General features: G+C 32.2%; 1 protein-coding gene across 5 annotated transcripts; it reads left to right on the forward strand.

Annotated features, from left to right (window-relative positions):
• The first annotated feature begins 716 nt into the window (after nt 1–716).
• Nucleotides 717–21159, forward strand: LOC106469571 (N-acetyltransferase 6-like). Of its 5 annotated transcripts, XR_002612874.1 has the most exons (7): nt 717–869; nt 2011–2213; nt 5730–5875; nt 10782–10857; nt 12347–12437; nt 17054–17218; nt 20052–20132. XR_002612874.1 is itself a non-coding variant. In XM_022398123.1 (6 exons), exons 2-6 carry the CDS (start codon nt 2107–2109, stop codon nt 20400–20402), a joined length of 771 nt encoding a protein of 256 aa, XP_022253831.1. In that variant the 5' UTR covers nt 721–869; nt 2011–2106; the 3' UTR covers nt 20403–21159. The 5 variants fall into 5 exon arrangements, 4 of the variants coding, with proteins under 4 accessions (XP_013785528.1, XP_022253831.1, XP_022253833.1 ...); XM_022398123.1 differs by lacking the exon at nt 17054–17218 and having other exon boundaries at nt 721–869; nt 20052–21159; XM_022398125.1 differs by lacking the exons at nt 717–869; nt 17054–17218 and adding an exon at nt 1098–1309 and having other exon boundaries at nt 20052–21159.
• Nucleotides 21160–21846: the final 687 nt, after the last annotated feature.

A 21846-nucleotide genomic window follows, 5' to 3' on the forward strand; every position in this document is an offset into this window, starting at 1 on the left:
CGTCCCGTTGACATATATATATCGTGTAACTGTATGTTGAACGAGCAGAAAACTACAAATACTTTGCTTTTTTAAACGAAATATAGCCAAATAAGTAAAGTAAGATGAAAAGGGTTTTGACATTTAAAAAAATGCTCCCCATTTTCAGCTAACTTATTTTGATTTATTTGTTCGTCTGTATAAGCAAAAATCTACACAACTGAATATCTGTTCTCTGCCCACCGCAGGTATCTAAATCCGATTTTTACCGTTACAGGCCCTCATACTTGTCGTTGAACCACCGGGATGGAGTGTGGTGGCTTATTTTCGATGTATGAATTTTATATCAATTTTTGTACGTGAAAATTGTAAAGCTTGTTTGTTTGTTTGCAGTTAAGCTCAAAGCTACACAAAGAGCTGTCTGTGCTCTGCCCACCACGGGTATCGAAACCCAGATTCTAGCATTATACGTCCGCAGACATACCACTGTGCCATTGGGGGGCAATTGTAAAGTATATATTTGACATTTATTAGTCTCGGGAAGAATAAATAATGTTCGTCACATTATACACCTATTATATAAATAGCATGTTATCAGACGTAATTTTCCACATTAAAAAAAAAAAGCAAACATTTCGACGCAATAATCTTATTCCCGTAAACAACGTGTTTTTTTTAAAATATATTTATTGATATGCAATTTATCATTAGAATAATTCACGTGTTTTTTATTTTCATGAATTTCATTTACTTTCGAATGTATTAACAGCAGACTACTTTATTTTCTGTTCACGGAGATTAACACTACAAACCAGTTACTTAGTTCGGGTGAAGTTTTACTATAAATAGTGAGATGAGATTTATGCTTTAAACTATTCATCTTTTTGCATGTGAGTACTTAAAAATCTTCGTATGATGATAATTTAATCAGTTAATGGTTATAGTGTAACTTCTTTCCAGTGCTTGAACATAATTCATTCTATACCTTCTCAATACTAATTTACTATAGTCTCACACAAGTTACGTTGTTACTGTTAGTAATTCCAACCTAATCACTAACTTTTAGCGTTATTCAACTTATTGCCTTATAAGCTTAGATCTTTTCATTTAGCTAAATGCTCATAAAAGATTAGAATTAGAAATGCCCATGTCCAGATGTGATATGTGCATGCATGATAAATTGACTAGTGAGAATAATGGAGATTCAAAACTTTACATGACGTGCTAAGTTTTTTATAATGTTATCCATATGTAAATGTACTGAGCTAACAGGTCAGGTTTATATAAAACTGACAAATATTTCCTACGAGCTTAGTCTAAGAATTTTATGGTATGTATATAGTAATTTATATAAATTAGAAAGTAGTTTTGGGTTTAGTCGTATGTTATCATTAATCTCACCTAAAATGTTCGATGACATTTGATGGACTTCACATAGATGTTCTCTGAATGGTTAAGAATACCATATCCATAAATTAATTGTGTGTACAACTATAGTTGAAACATTTTTGTTTTGATGGTTCTCAGTCTCATGTTGTTTGAGGTTTGATTTGTTTTGAATTTCATGCAAAGCTATATGAGGGCTATCTGTGCTAGCCATCCCTAATTCAGCTGTGAAAAAGTAGAGGGAAGGCACCCACTGCCAATTCTTGGGCTGCTCTTTTACAAAAAATATTGGAATTTACTGTCACATTATTATGCCTGCATGGCTGAAAGAGCAAGCATGTTTGGTGGGACTGAGAGATGAACCAGTGACCTGCAAATTGTGAGTTGAACAACTTAACCATCTAGCTTTATTGAGGAGTGCTGGAAAATATTTTTGAAATTTCTTCAGTAGTGTTTGATAAGGCCGTCAGACTTTAAGCAGTCAGTAGACTTACTATGTATGCACTTTATAGACAGATCACTAATTTTTGTAAAATATGTTTTTCTTGTCGATATAAGATTAATTTTTTTTTAATTTTGTAGTAATTTAGATTATGTTGACCTTTTGATGAAAATGAATGCTGGTATGTGATTTTTCCATTACAGATATTAAAGATGTCAAAATCTCATATGCAGTAACTTTGTTGTCATCATTCACATATTTCATTGGCCCACATCTCGCTCACTTACGTTTATACAAATATGAGTTTTGCATCAGTGAGTGCAGTTGTACTGCATGAAAATCCTAATTTAATGAAAAAATGTTGTGAAGTTTTGAATGAAGAATGGAAAAGAAGTGAATCAGCCAGGTATATTAATTTTAGCTCTCTGTTAGTATATTGAAGATTTGCTGATTAATTGTATTTAGACACCTAATTTGAAATGTTATTGAACAAATTTTGTGGCATTCAATCTTCATCTAGGCTAGAAGATTAGTACAAATTTACAACTTTTTATATCCTGTTTATGAGAACACCAACTATCTAAATGGGAAACACCTGCATGAAAATTTAGAAAGATTTACCTAAGTACATCTAAACAAAAATATATTCTTTACGGTTATGAAAGAGTGAATTTATAAGTTACATAACATTATTTTACAGGGAATTATTAAGTATTAATATAAAGATATTGATGCAGTTTGTTATTTGTGTTTATTGTATTTCAAGATGTTTAATCTTTTAATTATTTGTATCATGGTTTTGTGAGAAAGTGAATGCAATAAATTAGACTGTGAGCAGCATGTGACACATGAGCCACAGTTTGGCCATTTATGCAGCTTTTATGGTAGAGTGAGTACTGTTGTATATTTTCTAAGAAAGCATATAATTTAAATCAGCTTTTCAAGATAGGGCTCAGACCTTTTATGGTCTTTTAAAATCTATCATGAAAAAAAGCTTTTTTATGCTACCTTACAGCAACATACCTGTTCATTTACTGGAAATGACTTACTTATAACAATATCAACTGGTAAATGACAGATATATAAAGTATTCTAATAAAAACAATTTTGTATTTAAATAGCTAAATTATTTTTATTCAATAAAATGATGTATAGAAGAACCTACTTTATAAAGTTTTATGTTTTTGAAAAATTATATTGATGACTTAGGTTGATAGATTTCCAGTTTTTAAAGTAACATTTTTCTAATTTCTTTTTATATTTTGTCAAAAATGTTTAAAATAAAGTGAAATTTTACTGCAGCATAGTAAACATTAAATCACCACCATTTCAATGATTATTCTTTTATTTTTTTTATCAAATTCAGTAATGTTTAAATTATTTCCAAAGAGATGAGGTTTAGGAATACAACTTTCAGTGGCATGTATAAATACTAACATGCTACAAGTTTACTGATCAGTAGATTTGCAAGAGTTTTTATATTGTATTGGAAGGACTTAGTGTAAATATACCAGTGTTTTACTTTTAGCTAGTAAAGTTGTTTATACATGCATCTTTTTTTTTGACAGATCAATATACTTAACATCACACTTGCCCTTTCAGCTATAGCACTGCTCAAGTTGTATAGACTTGCACATTTTCAAAACAGCATATGTTGTAATGTGAAAAAATGGAACAAACTGTCAGAAATCTCTGAAAGATAACATGAGACTGAAGAGGACACATGAATGTGTCGAAACTAGTTTCTCTGATATCAGACTTCTGACATTTTTTTCACTAATTGCTACTCACGAGATTGTGTTATTTTATTATTATTATGATGTAATGTATTAAACAACTAACTACTTCCAGGGTAATAAAAAAAATGTTATTCACTGTACAAGCTAAACAAATTTCAGCAATTAATAAACTAATGCTTGGTTAGGATTTTTTGTAGCTAAATATTTCAAAGACAGAAAGGAAAAACATTGTATTTTTCAATATCAAATCACATATTATAATGATGCATTAGAAAAAAAGGCCTACAGGAAGAAAAACCTCATTCATAAGATTGCATGAAAGAATAATTAATGATATTGAACAGTTCTAAGGATTAACATCAAATCACAAATAATAAGCAAGTATCTGCAATAAAATTGTCACTTGAAATAATCAACAAACATATATATATTGTTACGTAACTGCTTGTTTGGTAATTTTCGGTACAAATTATCTCCGAGGAACTTCAGTGATACAAGTCCGCTCTTGATTAAACCAGTTTATGCTTTATTGATACAAACTTTTAGTACACAGTGATTCCACAGTCAGTACTTTTCTCATCACTTCAAGCTTAATAACTTTTATAATACACGCTATAAATCACAGTGATTCACAATCTCGATAACTTCACTCTGTAGTGCAAAACACACACTAGCTCGAAACAGAATTGTAAATTACACAAAACTTACCGTGACTACTGCTCACTTTATCATACATTCATTCATGCAGGCTTTCTCTACCAGGCTTATATACAAAGAGGCATCTCTCGATCACACTCGAGCTTCCCTGAAAATTCGAGAAACTCAGTCACGCATGCTTCCAGCGTCACGTGACTTCCACTATTGTAACAATATCTTGCCTATCATTTAGTCTTATTGCTTTTACAAGTCTTTCTTATTTTCAGAGCAAACTTTTTTTTTTCCCAGACCATCACATTACATATTACATGACTAACAAAGTAACATTTTTTTTTGTTTTACCCAACCATACTTGAACTTGCTACATCATGGCTAGGGGATAATTTTATTTTTGTAACAGGATGATTGGCTTATGTAATGAGTTATTGTAAGCAGTAGTGAAGGCCAGGACTTCCCAGTAGTTTAATAGAGAAACCAGAGATTTCCTGAAAAATAAAGGGTGGTGTTTTATTGCATCAAGAGTGTTTTCAAGAACATACTTAAAAGACCAAATAGTCCATTGTTGTCTTTATGTTATAACTCAGATGCATATATGTAAGACATCAAACACTGCCAAGATTTAAAACTTTTTATTGGATATATTCTTCTGCAGTTATCAGTGGGCTGATTGATGAAGAAATGGAGTTGGTATAACAATACCCAGTATGGTTTTTTTCAACCTGTCTAGAACAGTTTACATTGTAAAGTAATTATAACTGATTAATGTTTAAGTTTAAAAAAAACTAGTCCAATTTATGGTTATTAACGTACAGTTATATCTAAGTTTTCTTGCATCTTATACATCCATACTTGTTAATTATGCTAAAAAAATGGATGTGGTTAAGTTATAAATAATTATAATGAAATATGAATTTTGTACCAAATGCTTAAGTTGCTTGATTTTCAACTACTGTAGTTTTCAGTCACTTGGTTTCTGGTTCTTATTATAATCAAAATAACCCAAGAGTCTAAAATGGATCAAAATAAGTTATAAAAGAGAAGCCAGTTCAACAACAGTAACAATAATAAATATTATAATTATGTATGTACCATGACTATTTTATTTAATTGTACCAATATATTCAAGTATTCTACGTGATGACTCAACGATGTTGATCTTGAGCCTTTTTTTTATAAACCAAAAACCTTCTTCCTCATTTGGCCATTAACTTTTGAACTACATTAAGTCCATCTTCAAAAAAAAACAAACTTATAATGGCTTAAACAAATGCCAAATTTATATTTTAAAGCCTTAAAAATAATCTACCTTATGACTCAATGATGTTGAGTTCTCAGGTTCAAGGCAATTATGAAATAACATGAAATTGACTGTTAATACCAACAACAGATGAATTTCAGATGTGACTGAAATTCCTGTATGGTTTAGAAAACATACATTTAAAACTATAACTTGTAGTATTTTTGACATTATTGAAATCTAAATATAGAGGTTTTTCTAATTTGACTATACACTTTATGTCTTAAAGGATACACAGCTTAGAAAAATCAAATCACAGCCTACCAGTATCCTTGGTTCTAGTTGAAAACTTAGATCATGAAGACCCTGAAGTAATTGGTCACAGCAGGATCTGTAGAGTGCTTGACGATAACAGTGGATGTTGGATTGAATCGGGTATGTTTGATTTTCTTTACTTCTACAACATAGCCCAAAGAAACAAGCAGCTTGTTGGAATGTTTGGAGAAAATTTAAGAAGTGAAGAAACTGGTAACATATGTACATTGCTTTTGTACTGTGTTATTTAATTTTAGCTTAAGTGTAGTCTTCAGAGCCAGTAATGGGTCAGGACATCATTCATGGAATTGCCCAAGAATGCAACAATCTTTTATCATCTAGATAAAATACCTTAACATTGTGAGGTAAAATAGTTTAAAATTTTTTCGTGAATGAAATCATGTACATGTTTTTTTTAGTTGAATGCTTAACACTGTTAATAATGGAACATTAATCATCCAGGTAAAATAGGATAACATTCTACGGGAAGGATATCATGTATCATCTGAGGAAGCTTAACATTGTGCACATAGGTTGAAGTAGTAGCTTAATAATGTGCATAGCGGCAACTTGCAGCATCTTGGTAATATTACTTAACACTTTGTACAGTTGTAAATTCGTGAGTTTTAATTTTATGAAATAGCTTATTTTTATATACAATATCCACTCAACATTCAGGAGTTATTTCATGTATACTTTCAAAACAGTTTATCTCATCTGTCACTACTTAGTTAAAAGTTAAAAATCTAACAACCTGACAATTAGATATAAATAAATTAGTAAAGGCTAGTTATTGAAAATCATATACAGCTATAATATATAATAATTAAAAAATTAATAGATTTGTAAAAATCTGCATTTAAGTATAGTACTGTATCTTTACTTATGTGTGTGACTAATCTCTTACAATCATTCCTTGTTCACCTCTCCTTTTTCTTGTGTCAGTTCATTTGGGACTATTGAGTTAGTAAGGTTTTTGGAAATTTTGTGAATTTTTTATATTTCTATGACCATTTATGAAACATCTGCTCTGGTGAACTTGGGCTTTTGCAGGCTTGTAAGCAGGATTTTTTAAAGGAGGGATCACTTTGAATTCACCTGTTCCTAAATGATGTATTCAGAAACATATACTTGCCTCTGCTTGACAAAGACTTATTACCTTGCATCAATGCCATGAATGGAGCTTCTGCCCCTACATTAATGTGTACTGCACCAGCCTATATCCTTTCACTGAAAGAGTGAGATACATCCTCCATGTGCAGTAATTCCCATGAGCACTAGCATTGGAACAAAGACTCATTCTTTCCTTGGCACTGGTTTGTTCAGATGTGAGTTTTCTTAGGCATTTTTTAAATTAATATGTTAAAATGTTGAACCTTTTCTTTGTGAGAAAATTTCTTTGGGTGTGTTTTTCATTCTTTGTAATCTTGAGCTGGTGAATCTGGTCACATTTATTTCTTGCTTTTTACAGCCTCATGAAATCACCCAGTTTCTTGTCCCTAGTCCTCTTATAAGATCCAACATCCTTTCTCTCTGAGGGTGGTCATTTCAGGTCTTGGAGGTGACTTGCTTGTTGAACCACCCATCAGCTTTGGTCCAGTAGGAGGTAAACTCTCCCACTTTGTACACCTATGGATTCCCTTTGCTGCAGACAAATGGGTTATTTAGGTTTTTTTTTTATCCTTCCACTCTCCATCTCACCTGATTAGAATGCCATGGAACAATTCCTTGACTCAATTCTGGTGTTTTAACTCCTGTATTTTTGTCATTCCCACAAAGATGGAATCTATGACATCTTGTCATAAATCTGCCCCGCTTGAACCAACATTGGTCTTTCCTTGCTTGGTTAAAGATGGAAAATATTCCCACTCTGTGGTGAGTAGTCTCTCAGGATATGGATGACTCGGATGGAGGTCTAGGATGTTTTTTACACATTCTGATTAGTCTGCCACCTTTTTTGCTTCCTTTAGTACATTAAATTCACGGCCCTTCTCTTTGAGTTGGCTGTGGTTCCATATATTTTCTGTTGAATTTGGTGGACTTTTACTCAAAATTTACCTTCCTGATGCTTATGTTTGTTCTCTACTTGCCACCATCAAGTATGGCTTTGGGAGTGTCTTGTATGGGGTGGCTCCTTAAGCTCTCCAATTCACTCTTGACCCCCACCCTGTATCTTATTCACTTGGGGTGGGGGTCTTTTTCAGTCATACTGGGCAGATTCAGCTTACACATTTATGTCTTTGAGACATGGAGCTTCTAATACCAAAGCTCTTACCTTTCTAATTTCCTGTACAAGAGGATTTGTCTCTTTTGGGGACTCTTTCCTTTTTTGAGTTCTTTGTTCCTCGGGTATATGTTCATACACATCCCCTTCAATGGATTCTGGCCAATCATGCAACATGTCAAGAGATACACTGTCTTTTTTTACCTTTTACTGCAGTAGTAGTTCACTTGACCCCATATGACCTTTGACATATCCTTTCTCCTACCTTGCCTAGACTTGCATTTTTTCAAAAGGCTTTGCTGTAAGTCTGAGGGCTTATAAAAATTAATGCTCACATATGTAGCCTTTCATACACATAGTAGTGCAGCATAGGAGGGCACATTGTGTAGTTTGGTACTTGATGACAACCAAACCTACAAACAGTTTCTGTCAATCATTACCTCTGTTCAGGTGGGGGTGTAGTTCTGGATACTTGACCCATTTCTGTAGTCTAGTCTCCAGGGGAGGAGTGGTTTCTCTAACTTTGTCCTCAAGATGTAGGATGCTCAGCAGGCTCTCCATTACCTTGGACTTGTATGTCTGGGTTTCTTATCATGATCCATTCAGACAACTTCTCTGTTATTATTTCCATCCATCAACAGGGACTTCAGTTCTTCTTTTCCCTAGACTTTCTGTTTTGGGCCCATGACCACCATGTATGGTTATTTGTCTATCTTTTTTCAGGAGCTTAGGCCCTGGTAGCAGATTGTTTGTATTGCCTAGACTGGATCCTTCCCTCAGAGTGGTCATTCCATCCTCTGGTGTTTTCAGTGGATTTGCTTCCACTATGTGAGTCATATCATTGCTGCCTTTTTGACTCTTCTTAATATCTAGCTTCCACCTTTTTGGTCTTTAGCCACAGACTGTAGCACTGGCAGAAGAAGCTCTATATTTTGAGTGGCTCAATCTTATTTTGTGTGACTGCACTCACACCTGGCTAACACCTATTGTTTCTATTCATGGTATTTCATTGCACAGTCTATCAGTATGACACTTTAAATAGATGTGATGTTTCCTCTTTGATCTGAACATGTTTCTGGCATTCCTCCCTGTGCAAATTCCTTCACCTTCTTTGAGTGGAGTAATGGGAGAACCCTAGCTTCCCCAGTCTCAATCCTCTGAGGGCATGGGTATGGAGAGTTCCCCACTGGGTTGGTGTAATTAATCATGTTTCCAGAAGAAAATATATATAATAAGCATATGTGACACCTGTTAATATATAACTTTACAAGAAAAGTGTAAAGGCCTGTATAGAATAAAAAATATAACACTTTTTTGTTAGCTAACATGATTATTCTTGAATTGTATTTTATATCTAGTACAAGATTCTAACTTTTCTTTAGTGAAGTAAAATCTTCTTGACCCTTTCTGATATTCTATAACACAGATTTTATTTCAGACAAAACCTCTCTGCACAACAAAGAGCTATTACTTCATGCCACAGTCATAAGGATTTTTTCACATGCCTCAAATCTAAAATGAAGATCCAACCCCTACACATATTAACATGTATCATGCCAACCTATGATGTAATCATCATTTTACTATAGCTCAACACCAACAGAGGGGCAACACATCTTCCACACATAGTAATCCCCACAAGCAGTAGAATTGCAACAAGGGCTCATTCTTGACAAGGCAAAAAATAATAATTGAAAATAGGGAGGAATAGTGGAGATTGTAGAGGGAGTGAGTATGTATCTGAAAAATATTTTAAGATGAGGAATATGTTCACTTCAGAAACATTTACTCACCTCTCTGCATAACAAAGAGCTAGAGTCACACATTGAGAAGATGGTGGAAGAGCCACTGGTGATAAAGAAATTACAAAGATAATCTCTTTTTCTGAAATCATAGTAATAGAAAGGGATACCCGTGGAGCTTGTTACCTGCTGGGGAGTAACCTTATGGGAGACTGCATCCTTCTCATGCAGGGAATACTCTTTGCTCAGTAAAGGTAATAGAGCAAAATATATTGCAAAAGAACCTTCTTCGTGGTGATAAAATTTTGTATAGGTGGAAAGAATATAAGACTGCTCAATGGCCATTATATCTTACGTAGTCAGCTAAGCATAAGTGTGTAGTGTGGCTAGGACAATAAATTGGGCCGTACCATATTGAAAAAATACTTAAATGAGATATTTAATAGAATAATCAGGTTCAGGGAGAAAGTATCCAGACATGCATCTTTAGGACAACACAATACCCATGTGCCTGGCCTAACCATAAGGAATGGCTTGGTTTGTAGTTGGGTGGCCTGTACTACACTTCAGTCTCATACCTTTGGAATTATGAATCTCAATGATGGGATTTGTTACATAATTGCTTTGCTTGACTTTCAAGTGAAAAATTGTTATGACAGTTACATACACTAGTAGGTGGACATATGTGATGAGTGCTTTAAGATAGAACATCAGTATCTGTATAAATAGATAGTGATAAAAAAATACTTGGAATATACATACGTCAAAATATATGCTTTCAATATTTTTGTGATTAATCTTATAAAAACTACCTTTTTTGATATTTTTACTGTTCATTAATGTGCTAGCTGGAGAACTAAAAAATACATTGCATATTATTTCTCAGCTAATTTGTAAGAAATTACACTTGCTGTAAAAATTAGTGAATTTATTAATATTTGTTCTCTATAATTAATTAAAGTCCCAAATCTAGAAGGAATAGATTGGTGAACTTCTAAAATAATATGATTTATTTAGTATGTGTGATAATGTTCCATTTTTTTATGCTGTTTAACAACAGTTGTAATAAAGAAAAACAGACGAAATCAAGGATTTGGGAAGCTGTTAATGCTGAAGACTGAAGAGTTTGCAAGAAGGTAATAATTTTAAAACAATGATATTTTTTATATAAATTATGGTAGAGTAGTACTAAAAGAGTTTTCTTGTTTGTTTTCATATTATGTTGTTGCTGCTAAATTCCATTAATTCTATACTTTGTAACCACTAGATTAGCAGTTGATCTTAGGAATTGTTAGATAAATCATTTTATTTGAATGGTCTCCATGAAATGTTTTTAACCCTTTGGATGCTATAATCGAACTTATCCGACTAGACATTTATAGCCATTTGGTGCGAGAAGCAGATTTACCCTACAGTGTATTATTATAGTGTGACAATCAGGATACTCGCATGTCCTTGAATTTTCTGCCTTACTATCATGCGTGCATACAACAGAGCAAAAGTGCAACTAGTGGATTTTGATATTGAAAAAGTACTTATAAAAAGAAAAAAAAAGTCAAATTCTAAATTTCATTTGTTAGTGGATAATTGACACTTTTCAAGAACCAACCAAAATTTAATTATGCACTTTAAGGGTTAAGGAACATGGGTTATGGAGATAAAGAAAAATGCTAGAAGTAGATTTCTCGCTGATCCTAAACACTTAATCTCAGATCTCAGGTTGTGAATAAGGAAGCTGTCTTTTATTTGGAGATTTGGAGGCTTTGTTTACCATTAACCCTTGAGCTTTTGGACTTCAACTAAGTTCATCATTAGGTGAAACTTATTAATGTCTATACTCACAAGACAGTACAGTACTCATCAGATGACTCCATTTTATAAAACTAGAAGCAACTTAATTGCTAATTCTACACAATTAATTTCAGGCTTCCGCTTGTGAATGAGCATCTGAATAAAAGAGATCTTGCTCATTCACAAGTTTAGGCATGAGATTAATTGTGCGTGATCAGCAAGCAACTTACTTTTAGTCTTATAAAATTTAGTCGTCTGGTGAGTAAAGGAAAATAATTAAGATAACTTTTCAAGAAGAACAGTGACAAAACTTGTTAATTAAGATTTACCACCTTTACTTTTGAGAAAAATATGTATGTGTGTAAGTCATAAAAGAAAAAAAAATCATACTTGTATTATCAAGCATTTGTTTGCAGTAATCACTGAACTTGCTGACAAGTACATGTAGTGGTGTAATTTGGTTCTCTGGTTTAACAAAATCAAGCCATAGTAATTTTTATTATTTAGTTGCAATTTGAAGTTATTTGAAACTATAGTCTGGAGTAAGAAACTTAATGTTAGGATGAAATACAGTATCTCAGTACCTAACCATTACTGTGGTATCACTAAAATGTCATGCTGATTTCTCATTGATATATTTGGATTGAGCTATTATTTGTCTAGACTAGTAATTTTACTTCTACTTACTTTTCAAGCATAGTTTATTATTTTCAAAGTTGGTTTACTTTTACTTTGTGTAATTATGAAAATATTTGGAATTAAAATTGTAATTACAACGTAAGTAAGCACTGTTGTAAAACAATATTTTACTGTTTTTTTTGTTTTTTTTTACAGACTGGGATTCAAAACAGCTTATCTAAATACTATAGATAAACAAGACTTTTATAAACATTTGGGTTACATATTCTGTGATCCTGTTTCATCTGTAAGTATATATCAGTTTTTGTTTGAACAGCGCTAAAAATATATTACATAACCCATTTTCTGCACTTTTGCCCTCCCTTTATAATGCAATATCACAAAAATGAACCCTCCTCCACCCTAACAGAACTAAGGTTTTAATTATTTAAACTATCCAGAACTGTTTAAACATTTAGCTTTATTGTTAACCATTTACCCAAAGAAAATGGAGAAATATTAAGGATTCACATTCAGAGTTTTATACGTATGATAATTTGAATTTATTATTTACTTTTTTTATAAATCCCTAAATGTTAAAGTGGATCCATTAAATTCGACAAAGATAGTCTGTTTTAATTTTTTTTCCAAATTTTTCAATGATTAAATCAAAAAGAAAATCAAAATTAAAAATATAGTAAAGGTATTATATACTGCATATATATAAATATATGATGAATAAGAACATTTAAGCCTTTATAGTAGGTTTACATTCGGGTGCATTTATGTTTTATAACTATAAAGGTATAAAACTGAAAGATAAAAAAAACTGCAAGAAATAAATTTGTTTAAACATTTAGACAAAGGTAAATGTAAACTGACAGCCCAAAACAGAATGATCTATTTAATCCATTGCAGTCCATATACCTTCTAGCCATTCAGCCATGTTGTTTACAATAGTGATGTCTATCATATCCACTTCCTCTTCTGGAACCCATTCAAACTTCTCGTCATTTTTCAACAAGGAGTTCTTACAAACACATATGACTCTCTCTGTTGTTTTTTTGGTACATGGATCGATCTACATTTCTCCAACAAAGTGTTTTCACCCATTCTTGTGAATCTCCCAGAGATGGTAAAGTGTTGCTTTTAAAGCAAGGTAAAGTCCGTATATGCAACAACAGATTTTTAAGTGCTGACTAACTGAATGGCAAACAAAGTTGTATGTTAACTGTTTGTATGAATGCAGCAAAGCTGGAGTGTTGATGTTGGCCAAATTAATGCTCAGGCATACAAAAAGGGAACAAAAATATATTGTTACCAAACCATGGGTGGAACCTGCTCCAGAGACAGTGGAGGAGGAACAGACTGAATTAGAGCTGTGATTGAGTTTTGTCATGGGTGAACAACAATGTATATCATCACATTTGACTACTTGAAGAAGGTACTGACTTTCTGTAATGTGGACCACACACCAAGCAACATCTTTTTTTATTGAGGTAAAGATAGTTCTGGTCCTGGTTCAAAATACTCAGCTTTCACTAGGTAACTATCAATAACTGTTGAACTCCAAACCTTTGCTAATGTGTCTGCAGAAAACTTGAAGCAGTTGTTATATGCCTCTTTCATTCTTTTGTGACAGCATTTTTATGGAGCAACCTCAAATATGTACCAGTATAGCTCAACATAAATCCTTCTTGCTTTAATTGCTTGTGATCATCCAAGGGTTGGTATGAGTGAATAATCTGATAGCTTCTTCTCATTATCTACAGCATCCACAATAGCAGTGTGAACAATGGCTTGTATCAAGCCTGGTTGGTCTTCATTTAGCGATGGCTTTCTGATACCATTTTGCACACACAACTTCTTTTGAACTTCTGGATTGCTGTGGATTATGTCTTGCAGAGCAGCCTTCCTCTTCTGCTGAATTTTGTTTTTGTCTTTCTGCATTATCTTGCATTTTATTCCATTTTTTCCCTCAACCAATGCATTCTTGGGACGTATCACCTTTGGATCTTTTTATCTTCAAAATACTCAAATGTATACTAAGTAGTAATTTATTCAATTCAGTTTCAAGATAGGACACTTCCTTCTTCTGCATGTGCTGCACTATTGCCTTTTTACCAATAGGTTGAACAACAACATCAAAATTACCAGGTCTACTTGAATCTGTTGTCAAATCTGGACGAGGTTCTGAACTTGTATTACTTGGCTATGCTCCTGGTGTATATAATGAAGGTTTTATCAATGCTTTCTAAGTGGTACCTGTTTAATAATGAGCCTAGTTGATAATGGTAATATGTATATTCAGTGCTTGAAGTGGTGGAAAAGAGGAGGTGGGATGGTTTGTGAAATTTTTGAAATTGAATACCATATTTCTTGTTTTTCATGTGTATTCTTTATTAATTATTAAAAAAGTAACTAAAATGTAAAACATTGGAATCTTATTAGGTTAGATTGGTTAAGATAATGAAAAAATAATAATTATAGTTATAGTATGAAAACTCTGATGGTTACTTTGTGGTTACAAACTTGAACACACCTTTGTCTCATTCCTGCCTCTCTCTGACATAACATTTTAAGAAAAAATACAGTTTCTCTCTAAAGTTCTTTGGTACTGTAAATATTTATTGCATCATCTATTGAACTTTTCCATTCTGAGAAGCTTATGGTTTACTAAAAGGTAGTGGGATGGTTTGAGGCCTTCTCGAAAAGAAGTGGGATGGCATCCTGCCTCATCTTGCCCCACTTCAAGCACTGTTTATATTATAATAATTGAAAATATTAATTCAATAAAGCATGAAGAAATACAAAATTAAATAATAAATTTTAGAATTATTGTAGTTTTAGCAAGTCAAAATTATACAACCAACTAATTATAATATATTTATATTTTATCGTAATATCAATAATATGTTAGGCCATAAATAAATTAGCCTTTATATCATCTGGATATTTGCATAGATATTCAGTTTTTCTTGTTTTGATATGCAAATAATATTTTATGTAAATAGTTTCCTTTCCTTGACACAGAATGAAAGCATAGAAGACTTCATTGTGGTTGGCTAATATTTTAAATGAAGCTCCTTAATTGTACTTGCAGCCCAGGTTCTGAACTTTATGTTTTGTTTTTAGATTCTTCTTTCAGCTTATTCCATAAAGCTATTGTTTCATCCAGCTGCACTTTTTCACTTACATGTTAGTTGTGGCTCTGTTTTCTTGAAGGCTGCTAATAACTCTTCAGATCCCTTAATTTGGTGTGACCATGTGAATTTGCCTTGTGTAATGTGTTTGTGTTCATGTTTGAACACTCAACATAATGACATGAAGCTAGAAGCATGCATTAATTCTGTGTTATTGTTACTTTCATATGTGGTTTTTGAATCTGTTTGTTTCATTCTGCATCCTGTTAATTTACTTTGCTCCTTCCTCAATCTCTTATCTTATATATATATGTCATTTATTTCATGTGATTGGTCATAATTCCCAACCACCTTGACATAAAACTTTTCTTGAATCACAAAACTTTTAAAATAATGAGATTATGTTTGTCGTTTTTAAATAGAATTATTGAAAAAAAAATTCTCTTGCTCTATATGTATTTGAAAAAATCATGAATTATTCTGAAGCATATCAGCATGTAGTTTGTTATATTTGAAGTATTAAAAAAACTCATATGTTTATTGTTCTTAAGCAAATGATTATGATTTTTTTCAGAAATGGAATTGCTTTTTTAGAATCTAAATTTTACTGTTTTAAGTTTTAGATGTTTTGTAAACTTCTAGCAAGGTAATTATAGTTCAACTGTATGGTAAACATTAAGGTTTAAGTTTTGACAAATCTTCTGTTATTAGTAATGGTAATTGTTAATATTACTTTCCTTTGGTCATTTAAAATCACTGCAACATTTAACAAAATGTAAAGACATATCCAGATAGTTGTTGGTTTCATAATATGGTACATAGGTCTACTTATAACCAAGAGTCTCTTTGGTTTACTTTATTCTGTGTTGAGTATCACTTCCTCCTTGTTCATCACTTGTTTCTGCATCTGCAAGATTTGATGTTGGAATATAGCTTAAATTTTAAGAAGTCCACATGTAACAAAATTTCCTCTTGATTTTACACTTGTTGGGGGGAGGTATATGATTTTTGTTAGTGATCAGTTTGAAAACTCTCTTAGTGGAAAAAAAGCTTAAAGGGTTTACGAATTTAAATTTCAGATCTAATAAAGTATAACATTAAGAATAATTTACTTATAAATAGTAAGTCTAGTTAGCAGTAGCATACAGTCAAGACATGCAAATAATGCATTTCATGGCCAGTCAGAAAACTAAGTATGATGATAATACTCTACAATAAAATGTTTTCTCATATTTCATCTTTTTTTTTTCTACAATGTGCTTTTTATGTATACTGTCTTTGTGCTGTTGTTGTGACAGTATTTTTATCTCGTGTTATGCAAGTTCTGCATGCCTAATGTGGCACTTCCAATGGTGCCTTTTTTTTCCAGAGTGACATTGCAGCCATGCCTAAATAATGCAGCTAAAGTCATGTTACATTATAATAGATGACAGCTAGGATATGCATAAAAGGTCAAGGTTGATTATGTTTATATTGTACACTTTGCTTGATTCTGTGATTTATGTGATAAATGCAGCACTACAATAAAGTCTGTTAGGAGAAACTTACTTCACAAGCTTAAAAGTTGTAAGAGCTTTTATGACACTGTGTGTAAACATATATGTTTTTTTTTGCTTTTTTCCTTTCTTGAGGTACTTTGAAATGTTTTTATTGCATGATATAATTGAAAACAGAGGAGTTGCTAGATGCTTAAAAGATTTGGGGCTCAGACCCATAAGTGAGGGAATTTTCGGTGTTTCAGTATAATATCGATTGTGGTTTTCTATTTTGGTTTTTCAAGATACCAACTGGGGACTTTGGAGCACTGTCAAATAGAATTGGGGCACAGGCTCTGTGTGCCAGTGCATAGTGATGCCTGTGCTTGAAAATTCACCATATGCCTTTGCTTATTGGAGATCCTTTACACAAACAAGTGTAAAATATTTTCAAAATTAACCCAATTAAGGTAAAAAATTGTTTGGAAAACTAATTACATTAATTTAATCGTTTTGAAGCACAAACATTCACTGGTGTCATGACTTTAGTAAAAATGGTCTTATATTTAAGTGATAAATTTGTAGGCAGAATTATATCATGAAATGTACTTGGGAGTTTAATGTTACTAATGTTGTTGGTTGTCCTCTTGATCCCTACAGTGTAACAATGAACAATGTTGTACGTAAAGACATTTATGAATACCAAAATAGTTTAGTTCCTCTTACTAACCACATATTTTTAAATGATCAGTAGTTAGAACAGATGAATATTTTATGTAAATTTGTGTAGTCTTAACACTGATATTTTAACTGTTGGCATCCTTAATAGGACCTCCACCTAGAATTGGGTTTGAATAACTTTACCTTAATAATAGCCTGGACTGTGCTTGATATTGACAGCAAAAGAATTCTGGAAGTTTCTTGCTGATAGTTAGCTTCTTGTCTGCTGTTGGTTTGTAGATGTAGGCAGTGGTGAAGTTTAAGTTTATCTGAGAGATATCAAGTGGGATTGGAAACTGGTGATTGTGCTGGTTAGGGGAGGTGATTTGAAATCATTGGCTTGTTCCTTGAACTGTAGGGATAGGGATTAGATTTAAAAAAGAAAATTAAGCAATTCAAATGGGCTTATGAGAAACAGTTGGCTGATAATGTTAAAATTAACAGCAAGGATTTTATATTTTAAGTTTAATAAAAGTAAGCAAAATATTAGAATGAGATTGAGCCAATGGCAAGATTATCATTGAGGACTATGAGGTGGCTAAGCTTTTACATGTTTGTTTCTCATGCTTTTATAAGAGAAGATATTAGCAATATTCCTGACTCTGAGCATTCTATGGGAAGTTTTGTAATTAACCTGAATTATGTAGACATTATTCTCTTGTAAGTAGAAAGAATGGGAAATTTAAAGTAGATAAACCATCAGAGCCAAGCATTGTTTCCCAAGGTCTTAAAAGAGGTTAAAGATCAGGTGTGTGAGTCTCTCTCTCTCTCACTAATTTTTTGTAAGTCAATAGAGAGTGGTGAGGTGCCTGAAGATTGAAGAGTTGTGTATTTTTAAAGATGATAAAGAGTTGTTTTGAAAATTAAAAGCCAGTTAGCCTTACTTCTGTAATGGGAAAAATACCAAAAAGTCTGATGAAAGAGTCTTTAGAAACTTGTTTAGTGAAATGTGATATAAAAGAAAGCCAAAATGGATTCAGCAAAGGGAAATCTTGCCTTAGTAATCTCTTATCTTTTTTTTTAGGACATAATTTGTAATTTGAATGAGGAAAAGAGTGTGGACATGGTATACTTAGATTTTTAAAAAGATTTTGATAAAGTACACCATGAAAGATTAGCTAATAAAATCCAATTGGTAGTGGTAGGGAAATTGGATTGTAGGTTAGTTGGATGTGAGAAAGTAAAAGGTTGTTACTAATGGAGCTTACACCTCAGGGGTAAGTACATGTGTCTTTGCTTTTTCTTATTTCATTAATGGTGTTGATAGGGACATAATTACTAAATTAGGAAAGTTTGCTGATAGCAGGGAAAGTTTTGGCATTTCTATCTGTATGGAGGATGATGAGTTATTACGGAATAGCTTGAATAAACTGGTAAATTGGAAAAGTGTTTGACAAATTACCTTTAATTATAACAAGTACAAGATTATGCATTTGGAGTATCATAATTTGGATTGCACATTTAATGTAGGTGGGAACCAATGCAATTGTGTGACTCCAGGAAAAGATTTTTGCAGAGTGGTGGGTAAGTCACTCAAAACTGTTGAAGCAGTGCTCTGTTGCTAGCGGTAAATCCAATAGATTTTTAGGGTTATTTATAAACATATTGATTATGAATCAAATCACTAATTAGGCCTCACTTGGAATACTGTGTACAGTTTTGGTCTCTGTATCTAAGAATGGATATTGACTTATTGGTAGGGGCTCAGAGAAATGCTACTAGGATGATCCTGAAGATGGAAGGGTTAACTTACAGAGATAGGTTCAGTTCTCTTAACTTATTTTCTCTTAAGAAAAGAAGTGTAAAAGGTGATCATATTATATGAGGGATTGATAGGATAAAGGCCTAAGATTTATTTGTACTATACTCTGTAGGTAATAGGATGAGAGGACAGAAGTTTAAGATTTGGAAAGACAGGCTTCAGTTAAGACAATTTTATTTTTCTAACAGGGTGATTGACTTACGGAACTAATTACAATCAGTAATATTGGAGGCCAGGTTTTTATAGGAGTTTAAGAGGGGAATTGATGAACTGCTGAAAAGTGGGTGTGCAGGGAGGGCTTTGAAGGACCAAATAGTTCCTTGTTGTCCATAGTTTATGTTATGTTATTTTGATCATATAAATATGATGAATCATTACATTATTGTTTTGTAACAGTCCTTGTCTGTCAGAATTTAAGTATAATACATTGATGTAGGGATATCTCAGCACTAATGTTCAGCTTTGAGCAGTTTTGTGTTAAAGAACATCAACTATGTGAAAATAAAAGATTTTCCTGATAAAGGACAGTATCTTTACTATGATTTTAAAAAATAAGACTACATTTGCTTATGTGAATATGTGGTGTGTTCTACAGATGTGTACAAGTGGGTCCTAATAAAGTAGTTAACTCATTGCACTTACTGTTATGGTTTTAGAAATAACTTGAAACTTTTATAGGTTCACTATACATGTTTTTCTGGTCACAATGTTTTACATCATTGAAATGCAACAAAAAAAGTTATTTCTTATTGGTTAGGTACAGAAAGTTTGTAGGGTTAGAAATATCAAAACCATTAAATACCATATTTTTTTCTTATTAGGATGGAGGAAATGTTAGCAGATACTTTGTTGAGAAGATGAGAGAGAAGATTGGATCTCCTTTAGATGGTAGTAATTGTATTAAGAAATGGCAAACATTAAAACACAGCATTGATGATGAATCATTTACAAACAGAGAACAAACATTAAGTAAAGAAGTATCAACATATCCATCATCAGTTCCCACATTATCTTCTCCTGTTTCAGTATTAGTTTCAGCAGTTGTCCCACCACCCCCACCTCCTCCAGTTATAGGTGTCAAGAAGGATTTTCACTCTAGTGCCAAAACTTCAGAAAACATTACAGCTCAGCATCTTAATAGTAAAAGAACTTGGATGAAGAAATCTCTGTAATGTAGTGGAGAGGTGTGGGTTGATATTTTCATGGTACAAAATTATTAACTAACTACTGTACTTCCAAGAATATTGGAGTAAAATATTTATGAGGAATTGTTTTTTTGGGAGAGTTAACCATCAAAAATTTGGAGTGGGATAATAGCAGTGTTGATCTTATTTGTTTTGGAGAAAGAGCATGAAAAAAAGTATTTGTTATAAAAGATACTGGATTGTTAAATGGTAAGGAATTATTGATACTGCATATGCAGAGTCACATTTAAGAGTTGATTTTTTTTTTCTACTGCAGCTGATTATTTTATGTTAAAACATTGCTTAGTACAATATGAACTATAGAATGTAAAGGTATATTTTAGTTGTTTTTTTTGCTTTTTATGTGCTTATTTTAAAAGAAATATGCCAATTTCTAAACACATTGATGTGGATAAAATAAACTGACATTTTAGCATCTGAAAGAAACTGTTTTGTAAGTTTAGTGGTATAATCTTTCTACAAACCTCTGAATCAAGGACAATATCACATAGAATAACTCTACTATGGTTTTAAGAATTAGGCAACATTGCATTGTCACATAGTTTTTAAAAGTAACTTATTGTGGTTTCATAAAATTTAAATTTGAGTCATTGGTTCAATTATAACTACTCATGTGGCAAGTTGACAGCCATTGCAAGTGTATTTAATATTAGAAGAAATTTTATTTTGTTTTGTTGTTATTTCCAAAAACTTAAAAGAAAAATCAGAAATATGGAAAAATGTGTAAAATTTGAAATTATAATAGATATTAGAAACAATTCTATTTTGTTTTTCACATAAATTTTCTTTTACCGTTACATGTTAATGAACTTATTCATATTTATAATATATTATTTTTGTGACAGTTGAAGTCAAACTACATTAAAAACTTGATAGAATCAAACATTTAGACCTTGTAATTTTTGTATTTTAATCATAATTCTAGGTTTATACTTTAAATGCTGGGTTATGTATCTAATTATAAATCTGCCTATAGTGTTTGAAGACCAGAATCAATAAAGTTTTATATTAAGTCTCTGTTGTAGCATTTATTAGACAATCAGTCGCTACTACTTCCGTACTGAAATCAAACCTTTCCATATGTAGCTAGTTTCAAACATTTCAGTTTTCAAAAATAGCAGCTTCATGCAAAAAATCTCTTGCAAGACACAGCATAAGGTCTGAAGCTAATCTATTAGAAACAGAATTGTTTTTGTGCAAAGATTTCTTTGAGCAGTTAATACTAGAATACAATGCTTGATCCCTGTGGGAAACAAAGTGTTGATATTTTATTGCACAGCTTTGTGCTAGGGAAAATTTAATGAACCAAAAGATTTTTCTTCAAAATAATAAGGAAAATGTAAAACAAAATGAGTTAAATTGTGGATTTAAAAATTAACACAAAAATTAGTGTTTTTTTGAAACAATAGTA

Source organism: Limulus polyphemus, unplaced genomic scaffold, assembly GCF_000517525.1.
Source record: "Limulus polyphemus unplaced genomic scaffold, Limulus_polyphemus-2.1.2 Scaffold3550, whole genome shotgun sequence".
NCBI lineage: Eukaryota > Metazoa > Arthropoda > Merostomata > Xiphosura > Limulidae > Limulus > Limulus polyphemus.